The following is a 24,581-nucleotide window of genomic DNA, read 5'->3' as shown; positions in this document are numbered from 1 at the left end:
GAGGAAATTAAGTTTATTCTCCCTCAGAGAAGTTCTGAATTCTGTTATAAACGGAACTAAGGAATGTTTGTTGTGTAAAATACATTATGTATTTAGCGAGATGTGCACAATATATATTTTCATATATAAATATAATCTATAAACAATATATAAATACCCTTCAAATGGCATGATAGTTCTGCTATTAAATATTCCCAACAAATTTGGCAAAGTTAAACACATTAGGCTTTTTTTTCAAATTGCGAAACAAAAAAAGCTTCCATTATTATATTAATGAGGTATACTGTCCACCCCTTACCTACTGTTAATGAGTCAAGATCCAATAAAGGTGGCAGTCACAGACCGTTTCGTTAATCAAGCCATTCAAACATCTACCATAGATGTGAGCGCTAAATATAACTTGGTATGTAATCTTATAGCATCTTAGCTCACCCCCCCCCCCACGCACACACTATAATACTATACTCGCGTATGATCAAAATCTTCAACTAAAACCTCTAACATATTCAGGAGAGTTTGATCAATGTCCTCTTGGTACCTGGTCGATAGTGTAATTGCTTAACCATCTTTGCTGTGGCTGTGAACTTTGGGTCCTACACAGTTCAGTCTCTGGTAAATTGTGTATAGCTGAAAATACCTTACGCAAGACAGTTTACCTTCTTGGAAGGCAAATTTACCTAACACTGTATTGGTCTCCCAATACAATGTTTTGATGAACAGTACTTAAAAAGTACATTGGCTACCAATTATATAGTACTAATAGAGGGGGTTTGGTAGTTTACAGAAACTACTTTTGGCAAATTTTAATTCGTAAACGCAAACTAAATACTAAATTTACATCAAAGAACCTAGTTACTAAAGACAAATATCTACAAACGATACCATATATATTGTTAAATCTGCACTTGTGTTCCCATTCAATAAATTTCCTCGGACTTGCACGAGAATGCCGCCTTCCCTTGCAATACTGCATGATGCAAGGGCGGGAGGGAGAGGCACTATTGGCTGGAAGAGGCAAGGGTGGGGGGGGGGGGCACCCAGGCAAAGATTTGAGTCGTCATGGCAACCAGCTCCTTGCCGTTCCTGCAGCTTCCAGAATGGGGCCAGCCAGGTTTTTTTTTTTAGTTATTCCTGCTACATTAAATTTCAATTGTGTAAAAGAACAAAAAAATAAAGCATATTATTTTACCGTGCTAGGCTCTAAATTGCAGTACTGCACAAATATATGGAATTAAATCAAGTGGATTTCATCAACCGAGAAAAAGGGGGGGGGAGGGGGTAGAGCGAAAATTTTCCACCCATCCTGCAATTCAACTAAGGAAAAAAAAATATTTCAATCGAATGCATTTTGGGTAAGAATATGTAGATTGGTGTTACATCAAGTTGCCAGGAGATAACTTTAGATACAAGATTTAAATAAGTGGCATTTTTGTTAAATATATTTCAGAATTACAGCAGAGTATCTTATCCATCTGAGTATAAGATGTTTCCAGTACAAGTACTACAGTGTTTCCAGCATTACAAGCACCCGGGTGAAGTACACGAGAGCACTTGGGGCCCTTACTGGCCATTATAGCCTAATTTAGGATGAAAGACAAGATAAAAAATCGTCTGGATTTTTATTTAATTTTCCAAGTGATGATGAAATGATTGAATGAAACAATGGCTTCCCATCCACAATAAAATGAATAATGCAGTGAATGAATATAAAAAACCATTTATTCTCATGGTACCCATAGTATAAAAACAATGATAGAGTTTACAAGGACAGGGTGGGTCTCCCATAAATAAATGAGGAGCTATATACAGAGGGCCAGGCAGGGGGCGATGGCCAGGGGATAAAGGGTGGAGGGCGGGGGACTGACTGTGCCCTCCCACCGGACTTTTCCTTATGTACACACTAACACAACTGACTTAGACCAGAGGTAGGGGGCAGCCGGAAACACCCAGGGCTACACTGTATGTACACACAAATACATACATACACACGCAAGCACACATGGGCTCGAAACACCCAGGGGCCACACCAAACGCAGATCTCGCATACATAGACAATGGGGGAGGGGGGGGGCGCAGCACATACCGAGGTATGAGCGGCAGGGCAGGACTAGACATTGCGGCCCTGGCCAGCGCCAGGCGCGGCACTATATAAACCACCTTTGGTATGAGCAGGTATCACGGGTCGTCCACACTCACGTCCACACGTGGACCCGAGGGCTGTTGACCCACGGGTGGTGGTGGTGGGCGGGGCGTGAGGTCTGGGGAGTCCGGGGGACCCCGTCATGACCGGTAGGTGCGGATCACGTCCCGGATCACGGCACGGCAGATGGGGCACTGACCACCGCCACGCCCTCGCCACTGTTGCAGCGCACACTCGTAGCACATACACATATGACCGCACATATACAACACAGAGTCTACGGGTTTCTCATAGCAGACAGTACACTCGTGCAGGGCGGTACCGGCTGGTAGTTCGCCCATGGAGGTCAAGGTGGAGGTGGCAGACACTGGCTCCATGTAGGCACCACTGTACACTGATGACATTGTACCGTGACCGCCGAGCGTGTCACGAGAGGAGGGCACGGGGGGTGCTGGGTGAGGGTGGGTGGCGGGTGGAGAGGGTGGGCTGGGCGGCAAGCTCACTACCAGGGGTGATGCCCGTGATAACTGAGGATGAGATGGGCGCCCCACGGGATCTGGGCGACGAGGAGGAGAATTCGAAGCTGGCAAGAAAAAACAGTAATTTAGTGTCAAAGGTATAAAAACAATATACTGTAAGTGCAAGTGTTATGTTTGAACTTTTGAGCAAATGTACTGCTCATCATAAGTCAATCTCCTTCCCCTCCCCCACATTTCAAGCAACATCCAAGCTAACTCACCATTCTGTTGTGCATAAGTCTGCTGCGTTTCGTGGGTGACACCTAGGCTGCGAATCTTGCTGGTGTTGCCGTAGACGTCGAAGAAGGCCCACAATTGCAGAGTATGATCCACGTGCATGAACACTTGCGGGGTGGCGCCATTCCGCGAGAAGGTAACCTCGCCGTGGTGTGTGAGAGCAAAGGCCAGCTCATCGCCGGCTTGTGGGGAAGCTGCCACATCTTTACTCACCACCCAGTATTCAGGACGGTCAAGCAGAAGGTCGCAGTCTTCAGGAAGGTCTGTGGGTTCTAATCCAGCTGGGTTGGATGACGTTAAGCCAAAGGCGAGGGCGCCTACATACATGGCCTCTGTGTGGAGAACCTGCACCACTAACTTCTCCCCGGGCCGTAGAGGCCGGGCTGTGAAGACGTAGCCATGAGAGTATTCAGTCTCTGTGCGAGCTGCAACAGTGCGGTCGTTGTTCATGCGTACGTTCCGGCCACGAACACGGTGGAAGGGAAGGGGCGTGAAGGTTGTGTGGGCGTAGTGCCGCAGAGGTAGGACGTCGGGAGACCGGGGTGTCAATGCCAGCTGTGCCATGGACGGTTGTAACCTGTCAACGCCAGAGTCTGGTCTTGGTGGCTGCGGTGGCTGCGTTTGTGGTGGTGGTGCCTGTTGGGATGGAACCTGAGTTTGCGACTGAGGCAGCACTCTAGAGTTGGCCGCAGAAGAACCGGGACTCAGATCATTCATTATTCGCACTCTGTTGTTGAGCTGGGCGAGTGGGTCCAGAAACTCCACTGCTGTGCTGTTGCCGTACACGTCGAACAGACCCCAGAGTTGTGAGCGTGTGTCTACGCCACCGAAGAACACACCTCTCTCTTCACCGTTGATACCAAAGTGAACATCTCCGGTAGAGTCGACATAGTAAAAAAGAACACTGCCTTGTTCGGCGAAGCGTTCACCGAGAGCCTTGGCCCAGTAGCCCGGCTTGTTGGTCAGGTCAGGACAGGCATACTTTGGGAGTGCGTCACGGAGGCCAGCCGGGTCCTGTGACGTAAACCCAAAGCGGATGACTCCCGACCAGTTAGTGGACACTTCCAGAAGACGCAAGCAGACGCGCTCGCCTATCTTGATGGGGCGACTGGAGAAGGCAATGCCCTTGCAGAAGCTCTCTGCCCTACGCGCAACCTTGCCGTCGTTGGAGATGCGCACGTTGTCGCCACATACTTGGTGAAATGTCAGCGGCGGCAGGTTAGACGACCCCGACCCACGACCAGCTGAAAAGAAAAAAAATAATTATGAGAAATTATAAGAATATTATATAGTGCTTTCACACGCAAATTTTGTGCAATAGCCGGCGAAAATAAAATTTATTGACGACTTACATTTGGTTTTTGCTAAAGTAAAATTATGGCCTAATTACAATTTAGGTAATTTAAATACCAAAAACCCAAACTTTAAAACAAAATTGTACTTTCTAGATAATATGTTATTTAAAATAAAACTTTAAAAAGACACGAGATGTTATAAGATCAACGGCAGGTTTGCATTGAGGAAGTATAGATACTTCAGTAATAAACATTAATGATTTAGTAGTCATCAAAAAGTTGTCAAGGTGGACATATGAAGCACAACATCTACCTCACACCACCTAGTTACTGCCAAGATCAAACCCCTAGTATCCCATCCGTTTCTTTCTTACAAACAGTACTCTGTACAGCTTATGCCTAACTATCAATAATGTTGTTGTTGTTGATTTAGGGGCGACGACGATCGTGGGATCGGATGCGCCCCGTCTATCAATAATGGTTCAATCATATCTACTTGCAATCATATAAATACGTGTAACCCCCATCTAACATTGCCACACTAACATTCCATGTCCACCCGAAACGAGCACTATCCCCTCTCCAATGCCAATCACAGACTAAACACCGCACCCGCTATTCGACAGGCCGTACCATCTCTCACCAAAGCATCCCCACATGAAGGGAAGATGCGTGGGGGGGGGGGGAGAGGGGAGAAGGGGGGGGATAATAATCTTGCAGCAACAGCTTGCGAGGCGGGTGGGACGAATCCCACGCCCCATACTCACGCCAGGTCACCTAGATGGCCCACGACGCCCCCTCCCCCCTCCCCGTAAACCAGGTCAAGAGAAAGGGTCATCTGTTTTGCTGTTCAACCGTGCAGAGAAGAAGCGCTTTGTTATGGTGGAACTGACGGAGTTCCGAGTGCATTCTCGTGCTCACCTTGCATCACCCGATACACACTATTAAACACATGTACAACAAACATTTCAAAACTGGATTACAAAATAATTTAAGTAAAATACCCCGCACTTTCTCCGTTTAGCTACAGTGGTTGTGAAATCAATAAGGCATCAAGTTCATATAGGGTTCATGCGCAGCTGTATCAAACGCATTTTTGACCAGACTAACAGTTATAAATCATGAACCTAAATCAATTAACAATGCAGGCAATTGTAATAACTTAATAATCCACCACTATGTACACATGGTAATATTTAAACATTTTTTATCGTCACCATTTAAAGGAGAGCATTATGTGCAAACTCATATATCCATACTGTTAGTTTCAATTAAAACTCAAGGTAAATACTTCAATAGATTCTGAAACACCTATGACCAGCCAAGACGTCAACTGAAGGAATAATTGTAAAATAACTGCTAGTCCCAGATACAAATTTCACCATTTACGTGAATAACAAATTATGAGAGGGGGGTAGCGAGGGCTATTACACCCCCCCTCCTTTCTATCCCCTACCCCCTTCCCCTCCCTCCTTTCTATCCCTTACCCCCCCCCCCTCCCGCCCTCCAGAGGGGGACCGCCGGAAGTCAGAGTTACCGGATGTGAAGCACCGTCGCCCGTGCCGCGGCCCTCACCACATTGCTTACCCTTCCTTCCCTCTCCCACCCCACACGTTTGTTAAGCCACCCAGCCCTCCCTCTCCCACCCCAACCCCCCTCTTACACCCCACACGTTTGCTAAGCCAGCCAGCCCTCCTCCCTCTCCCACCCCCCCCCCCCTCTTACACCCCACACGTTTGCTAAGCCAGCCAGCCCTCCCTCCCTTACCCACTTCAGACAAAACGACAAACCCCACACATCTGCTAAACCCCCCCCCCCCCAACTTCAACCCCACAAACTGCTAAACCAGCCAACCCAACTACCTCACCCACCCCGCATACGTAAGCCACACAACCCTCCCCCTCCCTCACCAACCCCACAAACCTACCAAGCCCCTTCCCCCTCCTAAGCCACCTATCCTTCCTTAAACCACACATTGGTAAACTCCTTAGCAATTAAAGGATATAGATATATTATATAATGTATACATATCTAAGACACTTCAAGACCACCTCCGTCACCTCAAGTCGAACACACACACACACACACACAACACTGTCGCCAAACAAACGCACAAACAGTCTATATATACTAACTTAATCCCATGCGTCTCTTGAATTTCTTCAAGACTTTCATTTTCTTGAAAATGGGTCCCGCTGTGTAGCAAGTGACAGTGGGTTCAGCGGCGTACTCTTCAATACACAGGGCAGGCATCACAGTGGCTGGGGGCCCCTGCTTGTGGTACAGTACATCCAGGGAGAGTTACAGTACAGTACAGTTTTGTAACATGTACTAACAACACTGTGCCCGATTGGAGTACTTTTTGCTCTTCTGTCTTTTAAACAAAACCTATTCCACTAGTTAAGAACAGTTCTTCACTACTGTTTCAAAGTACCGTTCACTGTCGTAGTCCTGACGCGCAAATGCATAATCCTTGAGGGGGGCGGGTTGGGGCGCGAGTTTTATCAAGGCACACTAAAATCAATCCTGGCTGGAGCAGGAGGGTGGAAGGAGGAGTGCGCGGAGCGAGGCGGTGTACACGCTGCCCTGACGACGGCTGACTAGAGACTGACCCTCCACCACCCGCTCCTCCTCACACGGCAGCTGCTGCTCCTCCTCCCCTCCACCTCTCCCTCCCTCCCTCCCTCCCTCTCTTCCCCCCACCTCCCTCCCTCCTCCCCCCTCTCTCTCTCTCCACCTCTCTCTCTCTCTCTCCCCACCTCTCTCTCTCTCTCTCTCTCTCTCTCTCTCTCTCTCTCTCTCTCTCTCTCTCTCTCTCTCTCTCTCTCTCTCTCTCTCTCTCTCTCTCTCTCTCTCTCTCTCTCTCTGTCTCTCTCTCTCTCTCTATCTCTCTCTCTCTCTCTATCTCTCTCTCTCTCTGTCTCTCTCTCTCTCTCTCTCTCTCTCTCTCTCTCTCTCTCTCTCTCTCTCTCTCTCTCTCTCTCTCTCTCTCTCTCTCTCTCTCTCTCCTGGCTGTCTACCATACATCTACCTCCCTCCCGTAGCTACCTCATCTTTCCCTCCCCTGGCTGTCTACCATACATCTACCTCCCTCCCCTAGCTACCTCATCTTTCCCTCCCCTGGCTGTCTATCATACATCTACCTCCCTCCCTTCCCTACCTACCTCCCCTTTCCCTCCCCTGGGTGTCTACCATACATCTACCTCCCTCCCTCCCCTAGCTACCTCATCTTTCCCTCCCCTGGCTGTCTACCATACATCTACCTCCCTCCCTCCCCTAGCTACCTCATCTTCCCTTCCCCTGGTGCCTACCACATATCTACCTCCCTCTTCCCTATAGCTACCTACCACTCCCCTTCCCTAACTGTCTACCCCGTCTCCCCCCTCAACCAACCCTCCACTAAGACCCCCCCCCCCCCTAAACATTGAGGAGGGTGGTGATGGCCTCCAGGTCTTAAGTCGGGGAATCCAAGAACAACAAGAAGAATTGACTGCTACATTTTCAATACAAATATATGATAAACTTCCAAGAGCGAAAACTCCAAAACCAATAAGTAGTACTAAGTTAAGGTAGACATTTTAATATCCCATAGTTTCTCATAGCAGGGAAAGGAGGCGCTCCAAGTATAAACCATTTCCTATTCGTTAACTTTGAAAGGAACCTAGCAGCAAGGGTAGGAGAATAATATAAGAGACTGATACACAGAAACAAAGACCCAGTTATGAAAGAATTAACTAGGGGACCAGAACTATCTATCTCCGTCTGTGGATATCAGCGACCAAGTGCCACACACACACACAAGACTACCACCGCGGGCTTCCTGCGCAGCTAGCTATCCTGTAATCCAAGTCACCGCACACATATACATACGTGCATACAGAACTATACATGCCGCCAGAATAATTGTTTCCCATGCCTCCATAATTCACGGCCTCATGCTTGGCAACACCGGAAAACTGGGTGGATGGGTGGGAAGCGACGATGGGAGGGGAGGAGAGACGGGGGCCCAGACGGGATGGGTGAGGGAGAGGTAGGGTGAGGGAGGGGGATAAGGGACCGGGGAGGAAGACAGGGAGGGAGAACAGAGTGAGGGAGGGACAGATGGCCAGGTCCCCGCGCGCGCGCACGAGCGACACACGCTTCTCCCGCCAACCCCGACATGTTTCCCTCTTTTGCCGCCAATAAATCTATCTACCCGGAGCCACTGTGGGGTAGATGTTTAGAGGCAGCGGGGTAGATGTTTTAGAGGCAGCGGGGTAGATGTTTTAGAGGCACATACATACATCCAGTATAAACAATGATAGAATATGTGAAATATGCATCGAGGCGGCCACGGGGGAGTGACAATTGAAGATAAACAGGGAACATGCGACTGTTGAACGCAAATCAAAACTGTTTATTCAGGTAAAAGTACATACATAGAAGATGAGTTACAAACATAATTTTGGATTTATAGATAAGCGCTAGTACATACAAATACCTAAAGCCACTAAATACGCATAGCGTCTCGGGCAAAAAAAATGAGATCTGCCTTTTCTGAAAACTGTCACATTAGATATATGTACATACATATACAACTTATTAACCATGTTGTGGGAAATCAGCATATTACAAATTCTATCTCTGAACTTTCATATTTCATTATGAAAAACTAGAGGACTTTACAGAAGGGTAGGGGGAGGGGGGAGGGGGGGAGAGAGGCAACGCTTTTCCCACTGCAGGTTTGAATGAAAATAAATGACAACTCCTGAGTGGTCAACACCGAGCCCCGCGCACGCTGTTGCCATCTTCCCAAACGCCGAAAACTATTTACATTCATTACATTCCTCATATCTATTTGCCTAATACCCACTCCCTCATAATGTACCTATGAAACAAATTGTCAACTCGTAATTATTATATATATATAAAACGTTGTTCCATGAACCTAGATATTAGGGGTTTGAAGCTATCCGTAGATTTAAGTGGTAGCGGTTCGTCCTTGTCTGCTGCTGGAAGTCTGTTGATGACCACTGGAACTTGACAAGTATCTGCTGGCAGGCTGTTGGTGACCACTGGAACTTGACAAGTATCTGCTGGTAGTCTGTTGGTGACCACTGGAACTTGACAAGTATCTGCAGGTAGGCTGTTGGTGACCACTGGAACTTGACAAGTATCTGCTGGTAGTCTGTTGGTGACCACTGGAACTTGACAAGTATCTGCTGGTAGTCTGTTGGTGACCACTGGAACTTGACAAGTATCTGCAGGTAGGCTGTTGGTGACCACTGGAACTTGACAAGTATCTGCTGGTAGTCTGTTGGTGACCACTGGAACTTGACAAGTATCTGCTGGTAGGCTGTTGGTGACCACTGGAACTTGAAAAGTATCTGCAGGTAGGCTGTTGGTGACCACTGGAACTTGACAAGTATCTGCTGGTAGGCTGTTGGTGACCACTGGAACTTGACAAGTATCTGCAGGTAGGCTGTTGGTGACCACTGGAACTTGACAAGTATCTGCTGGTAGGCTGTTGGTGACCACTGGAACTTGACAAGTATCTGCTGGTAGGCTGTTGGTGACCACTGGAACTTGACAAGTATCTGCAGGTAGGCTGTTGGTGACCACTGGAACTTGACAAGTATCTGCTGGTAGGCTGTTGGTGACCACTGGAACTTGACAAGTATCTGCAGGTAGGCTGTTGGTGACCACTGGAACTTGACAAGTATCTGCTGGTAGGCTGTTGATGACCACTGGAACTTGACAAGTATCTGCTGGTAGGCTGTTGATGACCACTGGAACTTGACAAGTATCTGCAGGTAGGCTGTTGATGACCACTGGAACTTGACAAGTATCTGCTGGTAGGCTGTTGATGACCACTGGAACTTGACAAGTATCTGCTGGTAGGCTGATGATGACCACTGGAACTTGACAAGTATCTGCTGGCACCCTCGACACTCGCCCTTGGCTCACAAACAATATTTTAAAAGCCCGACTTACTACCGACTGTATTCATTGTTTATATGGTAACCGTGTATACAAAAATGGTTGTATTTTACATTACAGATTTCATAGTCTTAGCAAGGGGGGGGGGTTATTAGCTCACAAGCAAGTCTTTAAGCGACCTTTAGATGTAATGGCAACTTCAAAAGCTGAAGTTGCAATAAATCTGTTATGCACAGTATTCTGTATAATGGATTTACAAAAATCACCAGCAATCTCTCCCTCCACCCAAAAAAAAAAAGTTTCCAAAATTCTCCCTCCCCCCCACCAGGCCACTTCCGCCAGACTCTCTGCCTGCATTTTATTTCCCTGTCAAATTAATTACGACGAAATGCCATAATAAGCGTTCATATTTCATGCGACAATATTAATGGAGGCATTATATCGCATCCCTTTGTGTTCATAAATGTAAAATTATCCCCTCCCACACTCCATCACCAAGCTTTTTTTTTTAATTGCAGCGCTAGGCTTGGACAACTACAGCGCTAGGCTTGGACAACTGCAGCGCTAGGCTTGGACAACTGCAGCGCTAGGCTTGGACAACTACAGCGCTAGGCTTGGACAACTGCAGCGCTAGGCTTGGACAACTGCAGCGCTAGGCTTGGACAACTACAGCGCTAGGCTTGGACAACTGCAGCGCTAGGCTTGGACAACTACAACGCTAGGCTTGGACAACTACAACGCTAGGCTTGGACAACTACAGCGCTAGGCTTGGACAACTACAGCGCTAGGCTTGAATAACTACAGCGCTAGGCTTGGACAACTACAGCGCTAGGCTTGGACAACTACAGCGCTAGGCTTGGACAACTACAGCGCTAGGCTTGGACAACTACAGCGCTAGGCTTGAACAACTACAGCGCTAGGCTTGGACAACTACAGCGCTAGGCTTGGACAACTACAGCGCTAGGCTTGGACAACTACAGCGCTAGGCTTGGACAACTACAGCGCTAGGCTTGGACAACTACAACGCTAGGCTTGGACAACTACAGCGCTAGGCTTGGACAACTACAGCGCTAGGCTTGGACAACTACAGCGCTAGGCTTGGACAACTACAGCGCTAGGCTTGGACAACTACAGCGCTAGGCTTGGACAACTACAACGCTAGGCTTGGACAACTGCAGCGCTAGGCTTGGACAACTGCAGCGCTAGGCTTGGACAACTGCAGCGCTAGGCTTGGACAACTACAACGCTAGGCTTGGACAACTACAGCGCTAGGCTTGGACAACTACAGCGCTAGGCTTGGACAACTACAGCGCTAGGCTTGGACAACTACAGCGCTAGGCTTGGACAACTACAGCGCTAGGCTTGGACAACTACAGCGCTAGGCTTGGACAACTACAGCGCTAGGCTTGGACAACTACAGCGCTAGGCTTGGACAACTACAGCGCTAGGCTTGGACAACTACAACGCTAGGCTTGGACAACTACAGCGCTAGGCTTGGACAACTACAGCGCTAGGCTTGGACAACTACAGCGCTAGGCTTGGACAACTGCAGCGCTAGGCTTGGACAACTGCAGCGCTAGGCTTGGACAACTACAGCGCTAGGCTTGGACAACTGCAGCGCTAGGCTTGGACAACTGCAGCGCTAGGCTTGGACAACTGCAGCGCTAGGCTTGGACAACTACAACGCTAGGCTTGGACAACTACAGCGCTAGGCTTGGACAACTGCAGCGCTAGGCTTGGACAACTACAACGCTAGGCTTGGACAACTACAACGCTAGGCTTGGACAACTACAGCGCTAGGCTTGGACAACTACAGCGCTAGGCTTGGACAACTACAGCGCTAGGCTTGGACAACTACAGCGCTAGGCTTGGACAACTACAGCGCTAGGCTTGGACAACTACAGCGCTAGGCTTGGACAACTACAGCGCTAGGCTTGGACAACTACAGCGCTAGGCTTGGACAACTACAGCGCTAGGCTTGGACAACTACAACGCTAGGCTTGGACAACTACAGCGCTAGGCTTGGACAACTACAGCGCTAGGCTTGGACAACTACAGCGCTAGGCTTGGACAACTGCAGCGCTAGGCTTGGACAACTACAGCGCTAGGCTTGGACAACTGCAGCGCTAGGCTTGGACAACTGCAGCGCTAGGCTTGGACAACTGCAGCGCTAGGCTTGGACAACTACAACGCTAGGCTTGGACAACTACAGCGCTAGGCTTGGACAACTACAGCGCTAGGCTTGGACAACTACAGCGCTAGGCTTGGACAACTACAGCGCTAGGCTTGGACAACTACAGCACTAGGCTTGGACAACTACAGCGCTAGGCTTGGACAACTACAACGTTAGGCTTGGACAACTACAGCGCTAGGCTTGGACAACTACAGCGCTAGGCTTGGACAACTACAGCGCTAGGCTTGGACAACTACAGCGCTAGGCTTGGACAACTACAGCGCTAGGCTTGGACAACTACAGCGCTAGGCTTGGACAACTACAGCGCTAGGCTTGGACAACTACAGCGCTAGGCTTGGACAACTACATCACTAGGCTTGGACAACTACATCACTAGGCTTGGACAACTACAGCGCTAGGCTTGGACAACTACAGCACTAGGCTTGGACAACTACAGCGCTAGGCTTGGACAACTACAGCGCTAGGCTTGGACAACTACAGCACTAGGCTTGGACAACTACAGCACTAGGCTTGGACAACTACAGCGCTAGGCTTGGACAACTACAGCACTAGGCTTGGACAACTACAGCACTAGGCTTGGACAACTACAGCGCTAGGCTTGGACAACTACAGCGCTAGGCTTGGACAACTACAGCACTAGGCTTGGACAACTACAGCACTAGGCTTGGACAACTACAGCGCTAGGCTTGGACAACTACAGCACTAGGCTTGGACAACTACAGCACTAGGCTTGGACAACTACAGCGCTAGGCTTGGACAACTACAGCACTAGGCTTGGACAACTACAGCGCTAGGCTTGGACAACTACAGCGCTAGGCTTGGACAACTACAGCGCTAGGCTTGGACAACTACAGCGCTAGGCTTGGACAACTACAGCGCTAGGCTTGGACAACTACAGCGCTAGGCTTGGACAACTACAGCGCTAGGCTTGGACAACTACAGCGCTAGGCTTGGACAACTACAGCGCTAGGCTTGGACAACTACAGCACTAGGCTTGGACAACTACAGCGCTAGGCTTGGACAACTACAGCGCTAGGCTTGGACAACTACAGCGCTAGGCTTGGACAACTACAGCGCTAGGCTTGGACAACTACAGCACTAGGCTTGGACAACTACAGCGCTAGGCTTGGACAACTACAGCGCTAGGCTTGGACAACTACAGCGCTAGGCTTGGACAACTACAGCGTGGATAGTAAGCCAGGCTAACTACCGCCACAACACACCCACCAAAAACAATTGGTGGACACCATTCTCTACAGATATTCAAATTCAAAGAAGTTTATTGAGGTATAAGTCTGGAGAACCTGTACACCAGTTGAGAGGCGGGACCGAAGAGCACAACCGTTACAAACACAACTAGGTGAGTACAGCCCCAGGCCAGGATGTTGCCCCGTGCTGTCTGGCCCCACCATAGGAAGGGACCAGGTGAGCAGGCGTGAGCGCCCGGCCACACCGGAAGAGGGAACAAAAAGCGGGGCCTAGTTCGCAGCTCCCGGGGTGATCTATGCGCCACCACAAGAAAGTCACACCATTTCATTTTCAGCTCACCAACCAGGAGGCCTGACGAGGCCTCCATGAGTCCTATTTGCGGCTTATTACTCACCGAGACGGCGGGAGAGGGCATGGGGATGGGGAGGGGGGGGGGGGTATTCAGAGGGAGGTGCCCTATGTGCAGCCTGCAGACCCATCCTCTCTCCCACCCATCTCTCCATCCCACCTCCGTCCCAGCTCCGTCCCACCTCCGGCGTGAGGCTGTCAACCCAGGTACACAGTGGCCCGGCACATGGCCTAATATTTATACTAAACCATAGCTACCGGTGCTGGACCCTCCATCTCCCTCCTCCATCACCATAGTCACCGGTGCTGGACCCTCCATCTCCCTCCTCCATCACCATAGCTACCGGTGCTGGACCCTCCATCTCCCTCCTCCATCACCATAGTCACCGGTGCTGGACCTTCCATCTCCCTCCTCCATCACCATAGCTACCGGTGCTGGACCTTCCATCTCCCTCCTCCATCACCATAGCTACCGGTGCTGGACCCTCCATCTCCCTCCTCCATCACCATAGTCACCGGTGCTGGACCTTCCATCTCCCTCCTCCATCACCATAGCTACCGGTGCTGGACCTTCCATCTCCCTCCTCCATCACCATAGCTACCGGTGCTGGACCCTCCATCTCCCTCCTCCATCACCATAGTCACCGGTGCTGGACCTTCCATCTCCCTCCTCCATCACCATAGCTACCGGTGCTGGACCTTCCATCTCCCTCCTCCATCACCATAGTCACCGGTGCTGGACCTTCCATCTCGCTCCTCCATCACCATAGTCACCGGTGCTGGACCCTCCATCTCGCTCCTCCATCACCATAGCTACCGGTGCTGGACCTTCCATCTCGCTCCTCCATCACTATAGTCACCGGTGCTGGACCCTCCATCTTGCTCCTCCATCACCATAGTCACCGGTGCTGGACCTTCCATCTCCCTCCTCCATCACCATAGTCACCGGTGCTGGACCTTCCATCTCGCTCCTCCATCACCATAGTCACCGGTGCTGGACCTTCCATCTCCCTCCTCCATCACCATAGTCACCGGTGCTGGACCTTCCATCTCGCTCCTCCATCACCATAGTCACCGGTGCTGGACCTTCCATCTCCCTCCTCCATCACCATAGTCACCGGTGCTGGACCTTCCATCTCGCTCCTCCATCACCATAGTCACCGGTGCTGGACCTTCCATCTCCCTCCTCCATCACCATAGTCACCGGTGCTGGACCTTCCATCTCGCTCCTCTATCACCATAGTCACCGGTGCTGGACCTTCCATCTCCCTCCTCCATCACCATAGTCACCGGTGCTGGACCTTCCATCTCCCTCCTCCATCACCATAGTCACCGGTGCGGGACCTTCCATCTCCCTCCTCCATCACCATAGTCACCGGTGCTGGACCCTCCATCTCCCTCCTCCATCACCATAGCCACCGTCGCGGACTCTCCATCACCATAGCCACCGTCGCGGACCTTCCATCACCATAGCCACCGTCGCGGACCTTCCATCACCATAGCCACCGTCGCGGACCTTCCATCACCATAGCCACCGTCGCGGACCTTCCATCACCATAGCCACCGTCGCGGACCTTCCATCACACATACTCCACACAACACTGACGCCAATCCACATTTCCTCGTCAATATATGCCTCGCTATTATATATTATGTGTAATATAATCCCTATAATTAGAAAGCTAAATATAACACGTATAAGGGGGCAACAGCGTCAAGTTCAACAGGCCAGAATATATGACATATATGAATTCAACAGGCCAGAATATATGACATATATGAATTCAACAGGCCAGAATATATGACATATATGAATTCAACAGGCCAGAATATATGACATATATGAATTCAACAGGCCAGAATATATGACATATATGAATTCAACAGGCCAGAATATATGACATATATGAATTCAACAGGCCAGAATATATGACATATATGAATTCAACAGGCCAGAATATACGACATATATTAAAAACCGCCCTGTTACCCATAGGGCCATAAAGCTATAGAACCGCCTACCCGCCAATGTCATAAACCCCAAGACAATTACCCCAGGTTTAAATATAGCTGAAAAAAAAATCCCGAGGACCAATGAAGGGACCTTTTGACAAGCCGCCTGCTTCCTGTCGCCTGGGAGGCCACTAGATGTTGTTGTGAGCTTCAGGTGAATTCCGGTAAACTCAACAGTACTCTACAAGAGTACTCAGTCCTCTAATTATAAGCTGTAAAACTTGTAGAGCTGTTCAAACTTGTTCAGCTCTGTTCACTTCAGGTGAACGCTACGTGGTTCACCTGGATTATTACACGACCTGATCACCCTTACACGACCTGATCACCATTACACGATCTGATCACCATTACACGACCTGATCACCATTACACGACCTGATCACCATTACACGACCTGATCACCATTACACGATCTGATCACCCTTACACGACCTGATCACCATTACACGATCTGATCACCATTACACGACCTGATCACCATTACACGACCTGATCACCATTACACGACCTGATCACCATTACACGATCTGATCACCATTACACGATCTGATCACCATTACACGACCTGATCACCAATACACGATCTGATCACCATTACACGACCTGATCACCATTACACGACCTGATCACCATTACACGATCTGATCACCATTACACGATCTGATCACCATTACACGACCTGATCACCATTACACGACCTGATCACCATTACACGACCTGATCACCATTACACGACCTGATCACCATTACACGACCTGATCACCATTACACGACCTGATCACCATTACACGACCTGATCACCATTACACGACCTGATCACCATTACACGACTTGATCACCATTACACGACCTGATCACCATTACACGACCTGATCACCATTACACGACTATCAACTCGTGTAATGATCCATGACGGACCGAAACGTTGTCGTTTCGTAATTTTGTGATGTGTGGTTCGGCCATCACATCTTCAGCCACATTATTGTGACTCATCGCCTGTCTACGTAACAAACTTAGTGCAATAGTCTTGAGAGATGCAGCGTCCCGTGTGGTGTAATGTGTACCTGGGGCCAGATTCACGAAAGCACTTACGCAAGCACTTACGAATCTGTATATCTTTTCTCAATCTTTCGCGGCTTTGTTTACAATGATTAAACAGTTAATGAGCTCCGAAGTACCAAGAGGCTGTTTATAGCAATAACAACAGTTGAATGGCAAGTTTTCATGCTTGTAAACTGTTTAATAAATGTAACCAAAGCCGTCAAAGATTGAGGAAAGATGAACACGTTCGTAAGTGCTTGTGTAACTGCTTTCGTGAATCTGGCCCCAGGTACACACCACCGGGCACCAGGTTGGATTTGTACACGTCACAGGAAAACCTCGTTTTGACCAGTTGCTTCAGGTCCTGTGCCCTCATTCTCCAATATTTACATTCCTTACGCTTGCCGTGGTCGGCCTGTACCCCTGGAGGGCTCCGGCAGGTAAGACAAGGCCGCCGCCGCTGCCTCCACAACATTCCTCACATCCCCACCGTCCAATTTCCGCCCTGCTGGCCTTTCAATACCTGCCTCATATTGAGAGGGCGACGGGCCCGCCCTGCCAGGGTGCTCGGGTGATGAGTTGATGCTCACACGTGCAAGGTGCTGTTGGTCGAGGGGCTCACACCTTCAACCCGGGAAACACAAACCGAAACTGTCTCTATTTTCCGCTTGTTACAACTTGAAATAAAGTTGTTACATCTTGGCTTAACGTGTTTATGACGTATTAGAACGTTGTTACAACTTGCTATATTGGTTGTTATAACTGGTTAGGAGGTGTTAAAACTTGCTCGAACGTTGCACCAACGTCGTAGTTTCGGTGTGTGTTTGGTGGGAAGGGACTGAGTCTCTCCTTCAAGGGACTGAGTCTTTCCTTCAAGGGACTGAGTCTCTCCTTCAAGGGACTGAGTCTTTCCTTCAAGGGACTGAGTCTTTCCTTCAAGGGACTGAGTCTTTCCTTCAAGGGACTGAGTCTTTCCTTCAAGGGACTGAGTCTCTCCTTCAAGTATGAGTCTTTCACATGTCATATACAAGCTACATACTGTTAGGCCTAGGTGGCCTAAGGGAGCCGGTCGGCCGAGCGGACAGCACGCTGGACTTGTGATCCTGTGGTCCTGGGTTCGATCCCAGGCGCCAGCGAGAAACAATGGGCAGAGTTTCTTTCACCCTATGCCCCTGTTACCTAGCAGTAAAATAGGTACCTGGGTGTTAGTCAGCTGTCACGGGCTGCTTCCTGGGGGTGAAGGCCTGGTCGAGGACCGGGCCGCGGGGACACTAAAAAGCCCCGAAATCCTCTCAAGATAACCTCAAGATGGTCAGGTGGACAATATGTCAAATACTGACATGTTTTTATCAATAAGTTCCCTGGCAATAGAGTTCAGCTACCAAGCAGGCAGTGAGCGCGTCAGCAAGGCGGACAGTCTGCCTGTTGTGGCTCGCACTATATATCTCAGCTTTCTTTCTCCGGTACGTCCCCTTCACCCACAAAATTCCCCTCCCACAGTGCAGTACTTTTACGTGAAGTCGCCCTCCAAACTCCCACACCTCACACTCTCACTCTACGGCGTGCCTGGTGTCCTTAACCCCCCTCCCCCTCCCTTCTCTCTCCCTTCCCACACTCTCTCTCTCTCTCTCTCTCTCTCTCTCTCTCTCTCTCTCTCTCTCTCTCTCTCTCTCTCTCTCTCTCTCTCTCTCTCTCTCACCCCCACAGCCCGCCCACACGACCACTGAGACAAGACATGACCGTAAGACATGGGATATTTATCGCTTCCCGTCAATTCCTTTCTACTGTGTCAATGGCCGGCTTGTCACACCCCGGCGGTCCGCGGCGGCGTCATCTCGCTCCCACACTCTTACTGTGGGACACTCACCACGCCTCAGGGATCGCTGCTGGGACCCATACTATTCCTCATTTATGTAAATGACTTGACTGCAGGAGTTGAGTCTTATATGCCAATATTAGCAGATGATGCAACACTAATGAGGAGGGTTGAGAGAGATGAGCATTGTAAGATTCTCCAGGATGACTTGAACAGGTTGCAGAGCTGGTCCAAGAAATGGCTGCTAGAGTTCAACACTAACAAGTGCAAGGTGATGGAAATGGGGACAGGAGACCGAAAGGCCAATACACGATGAAGGGAAACAACCTCCCTATAACGTCTAGAGATAAAGACCTGGGAGTGGACATAACACCAAACCTAACTGCAGAGGCTCATATAAACAGAATAACGTCAGCCGCATACTCTACTCTGGCGAAAGTCAGAACATTCTTCAGAAACATGAATAAGGAGACTTTTAGATCACTGTATACCGCCTGTGTGAGGCCAGTCTTTGAGTACGCCGACCCATCCTGGAGCCCATATCATAAACACACACAAGGAAGCTCTAAAAGGTGGAGAAGTTAGCAAGGAGACTCGTCCCAGAGCTGCGAGGGATGAGGTACGAAGACACACTGACGCAACTAAACCTGACCACGTTAGAAGGCAGGAGGGAGAGGTGGGGGACATGATACAGATGTATAAAATACTCAGAGGGATTGACGAGGTGGAACCAAAGGAAATGTTTACAATGAATAACAATAGAGCAAGGGGGCACAGGTCGAATCTTGAGACTCAGATCTCAGAACACGAAACAATGGGTATAAATTGGACAAGTTAAGATTTAGGAAAGACTTGGGTAAATACTGGTTCGGTAACAGGGTTGTTGATTTGTGGAACCAATTACCGCGTAACGTGGTGGAGGTGGGGTCCCTGGATTGTTTCAAGCGAGGGTTGGACATGCATATGAGTGGGATTGGGTGGTTATAAATAGGAGCTGCCTCGTATGGGTCAATAGGCCTTCTGCAGTTACCTTTGTTCTTATGTTCTTATGTTAGAAAGTTTTCCTTTAGCGTAAGGGTAGTGAGTAAATGGAATGACCTAAAGGGGCAAGTTGTAGAGGCTAACTCCCTTCATAATTATAACAGTAGGTATGATAGAGAAATAATCCAGGAGTCATTGCGTTAGACAACCAACGGCTAGAAAAGCGGGGTCCAAGAGCGAGAGCTCGATCCTGCAAGCACAAATAGGTGATAATACATGCTTGCGCTACCTGATCCCATCTATGTAATGGCATATGTTCCGTAAAGCCGAGACTTGTGGCCAGCACACTGTAGGTACAGTGTTCTCCCCTCCCTCGTGGGTAGGCTGCTGTATCTCCCCTCCCTCGTGGGTAGGCTGCTGTATCTCCCCTCCCTCGCTGCTGTATCTCCCCTCCCTCGAAGGTAGGCTGCTGTATCTCCCCTCCCTCATGGGTAGGCTGCTGTATCTCCCCTCCCTCGTAGGTAGGCTGCTGTATCTTCCCTCCCTCGTAGGTAGGCTGCTGTATCTTCCCTCCCTCGTAGGTAGGCTGCTGTATCTTCCCTCCCTCGTAGGTAGGCTGCTGTATCTTCCCTCCCTCGTAGGTAGGCTGCTGTATCTCCCCTCCCTCGTAGGTAGGCTGCTGTATCTTCCCTCCCTCGTAGGTAGGCTGCTGTATCTCCCCCTCCCTCGTGGGTAGGCTGCTGTATCTTCCCTCCCTCGTAGGTAGGCTGCTGTATCTCCCCTCCCTCGTAGGTAGGCTGCTGTATCTCCCCTCCCTCGTAGGTAGGCTGCTGTATCTTCCCTCCCTCGTAGGTAGGCTGCTGTATCTCCCCCTCCCTCGTGGGTAGGCTGCTGTATCTCCCCTCCCTCGTAGGTAGGCTGCTGTATCTCCCCCTCCCTCGCTGCTGTATCTCCCCTCCCTCGTAGGTAGGCTGCTGTATCTTCCCTCCCTCGAAGGTAGGCTGCTGTATCTCCCCTCCCTCGTAGGTAGGCTGCTGTATCTCCCCTCCCTCGTAGGTAGGCTGCTGTATCTTCCCTCCCTCGAAGGTAGGCTGCTGTATCTTCCCTCCCTCGAAGGTAGGCTGCTGTATCTTCCCTCCCTCGTAGGTAGGCTGCTGTATCTTCCCTCCCTCGAAGGTAGGCTGCTGTATCTTCCCTCCCTCGAAGGTAGGCTGCTGTATCTTCCCTCCCTCGAAGGTAGGCTGCTGTATCTTCCCTCCCTCGTAGGTAGGCTGCTGTATCTTCCCTCCCTCGTAGGTAGGCTGCTGTATCTTCCCTCCCTCGAAGGTAGGCTGCTGTATCTTCCCTCCCTCGAAGGTAGGCTGCTGTATCTTCCCTCCCTCGAAGGTAGGCTGCTGTATCTCCCCTCCCTCGTAGGTAGGCTGCTGTATCTTCCCTCCCTCGAAGGTAGGCTGCTGTATCTTCCCTCCCTCGAAGGTAGGCTGCTGTATCTCCCCTCCCTCGTAGGTAGGCTGCTGTATCTTCCCTCCCTCGAAGGTAGGCTGCTGTATCTTCCCTCCCTCGAAGGTAGGCTGCTGTATCTTCCCTCCCTCGAAGGTAGGCTGCTGTATCTTCCCTCCCTCCACGTGTCATAGGGAGGATGAAGTGCCTTCCCTCCGCACATCACACGTGACAATGGCGACTAATGTACACCTTCCAGTACTCTCCCCACCACCAGTGTTGGTCCAATTCCCCCGTGAATATATCCCCCCCCCTTCCCTCCCCCCCTCCCCTGAGGGAACATACCCATAACAATCCTCCCGGGTATGTTGACAAGTATGACAGCAGGAGGAGATCACGGCTAACTTACACAACACATATATGCACTTATGTGTATGTCAATATTATGGGGGGTACGATAGCCTGAGAGAAGCGAATGTAAACAGCCTTCAGATTAAATCCTAATCTCTTGTTCCGGCCAATTCTTTATTTCAACAATGCAGTATTTATTTAAAAATAATAAGGGTGCAGATTCCCTAAAAAGATTTAGAAGATGTAAAGAGAAAGGTTCAAAGATCACATAACAATCCCACGTATATCTTCAAGAACTTCCTCCAGCCTTTCTAAAGGTAGGAGAGACGGTGTGCTGGGTCCAAGAGGCATTTCCTCTCTGAATCACCAGACTGGGACGCTGGAACGGGAATGACGCTGCTCTGGAGTCCTTGATTTTTCAAATCGAGTTTAGAGCCCAACTCATTCAGGAAATTGCATCATGTAACGCAATTGTTGTCCCCCGGGTAGTATATCATTATTGTTTAGTAATGGTTAAGGCCTCGTGTGAGGCGAGGGGTCACAAGCCAAGTCTGGCAGGACTATCAGACATTTTCTATCCTTTGAAGACATGAGAAATTACAAGATATTTCTGTAACAAGCTTCACTACTCACTGTATTATTACTGTAACCATATTCTCTGTCTTCTTCACTGTAATCATGTTCCCTTTACACTATCTTTCCTCTACTTCAACACCCTCTTGTCCTCCCCTGCTCGTCACTACCAACCAGTCACCCTGCAAAGTTTGGTGAGACGAGCCCCGAGCGTCTGGTCCCCAACTTCGAGCAAACATTCTCTCTCTCTCTCTCTCTCTCTCTCTCTCTCTCTCTCTCTCTCTCTCTCTCTCTCTCTCTCTCTCTCTCTCTCTCTCTATATATATATATATATATATATATACATATATATATATATATATATATATATATATATATAGATATATATATATACCGTATATATATATATATATATATATATATATATATATATGTGTGTATATATATATATATATATATATATATATATATATATATATATATATATATATATATATATACAACTTTAGAACACTTTCCCACCAAATAATATAATATATATATTATATAAATATAATATATATATATATATATATATATAGGACATGCGGCGAGGCTTAAAGTCAGATTAACACGAACAAATGGAATGCATTAGGCAGTGATGTGGTGGAGGCTGACTCCATACACAGTTTCAAATGAAGATATGATAGAGCCCAATAGGCTCAGGAATCTGTACACCAGTTGACTGACAGTTGAGAGGCGGGACCAAAGAGCTAGAGTTCAACCCCCGCAAGCACAACTAGGTGAACACAGGTACACAGTCACACTGCAATTCTCAACACCCCTCACAAAGACCGCCACCAGACCACCAAAGACCACTTTCGGGACCAAAGAGCCAAAGCTCAACCCCCGCAAGCACAATTAGGTGAGTACACCAGAGGTCGCTAAATCTGCCCGCTGAGAGGCCAGCGACTGTGCCCACTGGGGTAGTATCGTGCCCACTGGGGTAGTATCGTGCCCACTGGGGTAGTATCGTGCCCACTGGGGTAGTATCGTGCCCACTGGGGTAGTATCGTGCCCACTGGGGTAGTATCGTGCCCACTGGGGTAGTATCGTGCCCACTGGGGTAGTATCGTGCCCACTGGGGTAGTATCGTGCCCACTGGGGTAGTATCGTGCCCACTGGGGTAGTATCGTGCCCACTGGGGTAGTATCGTGCCCACTGGGGTAGTATCGTGCCCACTGGGGTAGTATCGTGCCCACTGGGGTAGTATCGTGCCCACTGGGGTAGTATCGTGCCCACTGGGGTAGTATCGTGCCCACTGGGGTAGTATCGTGCCCACTGGGGTAGTATCGTGCCCACTGGGGTAGTATCGTGCCCACTGGGGTAGTATCGTGCCCACTGGGGTAGTATCGTGCCCACTGGGGTAGTATCGTGCCCACTGGGGTAGTATCGTGCCCACTGGGGTAGTATCGTGCCCACTGGGGTAGTATCGTGCCCACTGGGGTAGTATCGTGCCCACTGGGGTAGTATCGTGCCCACTGGGGTAGTATCGTGCCCACTGGGGTAGTATCGTGCCCACTGGGGTAGTATCGTGCCCACTGGGGTAGTATCGTGCCCACTGGGGTAGTATCGTGCCCACTGGGGTAGTATCGTGCCCACTGGGGTAGTATCGTGCCCACTGGGGTAGTATCGTGCCCACTGGGGTAGTATCGTGCCCACTGGGGTAGTATCGTGCCCACTGGGGTAGTATCGTGCCCACTGGGGTAGTATCGTGCCCACTGGGGTAGTATCGTGCCCACTGGGGTAGTATCGTGCCCACTGGGGTAGTATCGTGCCCACTGGGGTAGTATCGTGCCCACTGGGGTAGTATCGTGCCCACTGGGGTAGTATCGTGCCCACTGGGGTAGTATCGTGCCCACTGGGGTAGTATCGTGCCCACTGGGGTAGTATCGTGCCCACTGGGGTAGTATCGTGCCCACTGGGGTAGTATCGTGCCCACTGGGGTAGTATCGTGCCCACTGGGGTAGTATCGTGCCCACTGGGGTAGTATCGTGCCCACTGGGGTAGTATCGTGCCCACTGGGGTAGTATCGTGCCCACTGGGGTAGTATCGTGCCCACTGGGGTAGTATCGTGCCCACTGGGGTAGTATCGTGCCACTGGGGTAGTATCGTGCCCACTGGGTAGTAATAGTGCCACTGGTAAGTATCGTGCCACTGGGGTAGTATCGTGCCCACTGGGGTAGTATCGTGCCCACTGGGGTAGTATCGTGCCCACTGGGGTAGTATCGTGCCCACTGGGGTAGTATCGTGCCCGACAAGTCCTTACCTTTCTACCTTAAGAACCCCTCCCCCCCCCCTTCCCCTCTGACCCACTCCTCCCCATTCCACCACTCCTCTCCCTTCCTCTCTTTACTTTTCCATTTACGCTGGCGCTCTCTACTGCTCCAGCGGGCTTGGGGCTCGTCTACGTCGTCAGACGGGGCGGGAGACAGTCAGGAGACAGGCTTTGGGAAGGGGGAGAGGG

General features: G+C 49.8%; 1 protein-coding gene across 2 annotated transcripts in view; it reads right to left on the bottom strand.

Moving 5' to 3' along the window:
- Positions 1–1,605: 1,605 nt before the first annotated feature.
- neur (E3 ubiquitin-protein ligase neur) overlaps positions 1,606–24,581 on the bottom strand; it is a 70,197-nt gene continuing 47,221 nt past the window's right edge. Inside the window, exons 1-3 of one of the 2 annotated variants that reach the window (XM_045751838.2) lie at positions 6,326–6,804; positions 2,880–4,139; positions 1,606–2,723 (exon numbers count right to left, since the gene is read on the bottom strand). In XM_045751838.2, coding sequence (XP_045607794.1) covers positions 2,281–2,723; positions 2,880–4,139; positions 6,326–6,443 — 1,821 coding nt within the window. In that variant the 5' untranslated portion in view covers positions 6,444–6,804 and the 3' untranslated portion in view covers positions 1,606–2,280. Of the gene's footprint in view, positions 2,724–2,879; positions 4,140–6,325; positions 6,805–24,581 lie in introns of those variants that run through there. The other variant, XM_045751839.2, reaches the window with a different exon arrangement.

This window comes from Procambarus clarkii, chromosome 82 (genome assembly GCF_040958095.1).
Source record: "Procambarus clarkii isolate CNS0578487 chromosome 82, FALCON_Pclarkii_2.0, whole genome shotgun sequence".
NCBI lineage: Eukaryota > Metazoa > Arthropoda > Malacostraca > Decapoda > Cambaridae > Procambarus > Procambarus clarkii.
Note: the sequence above shows the minus strand (reverse complement) of the source record. Positions and strands in the feature narration are given on the sequence as shown.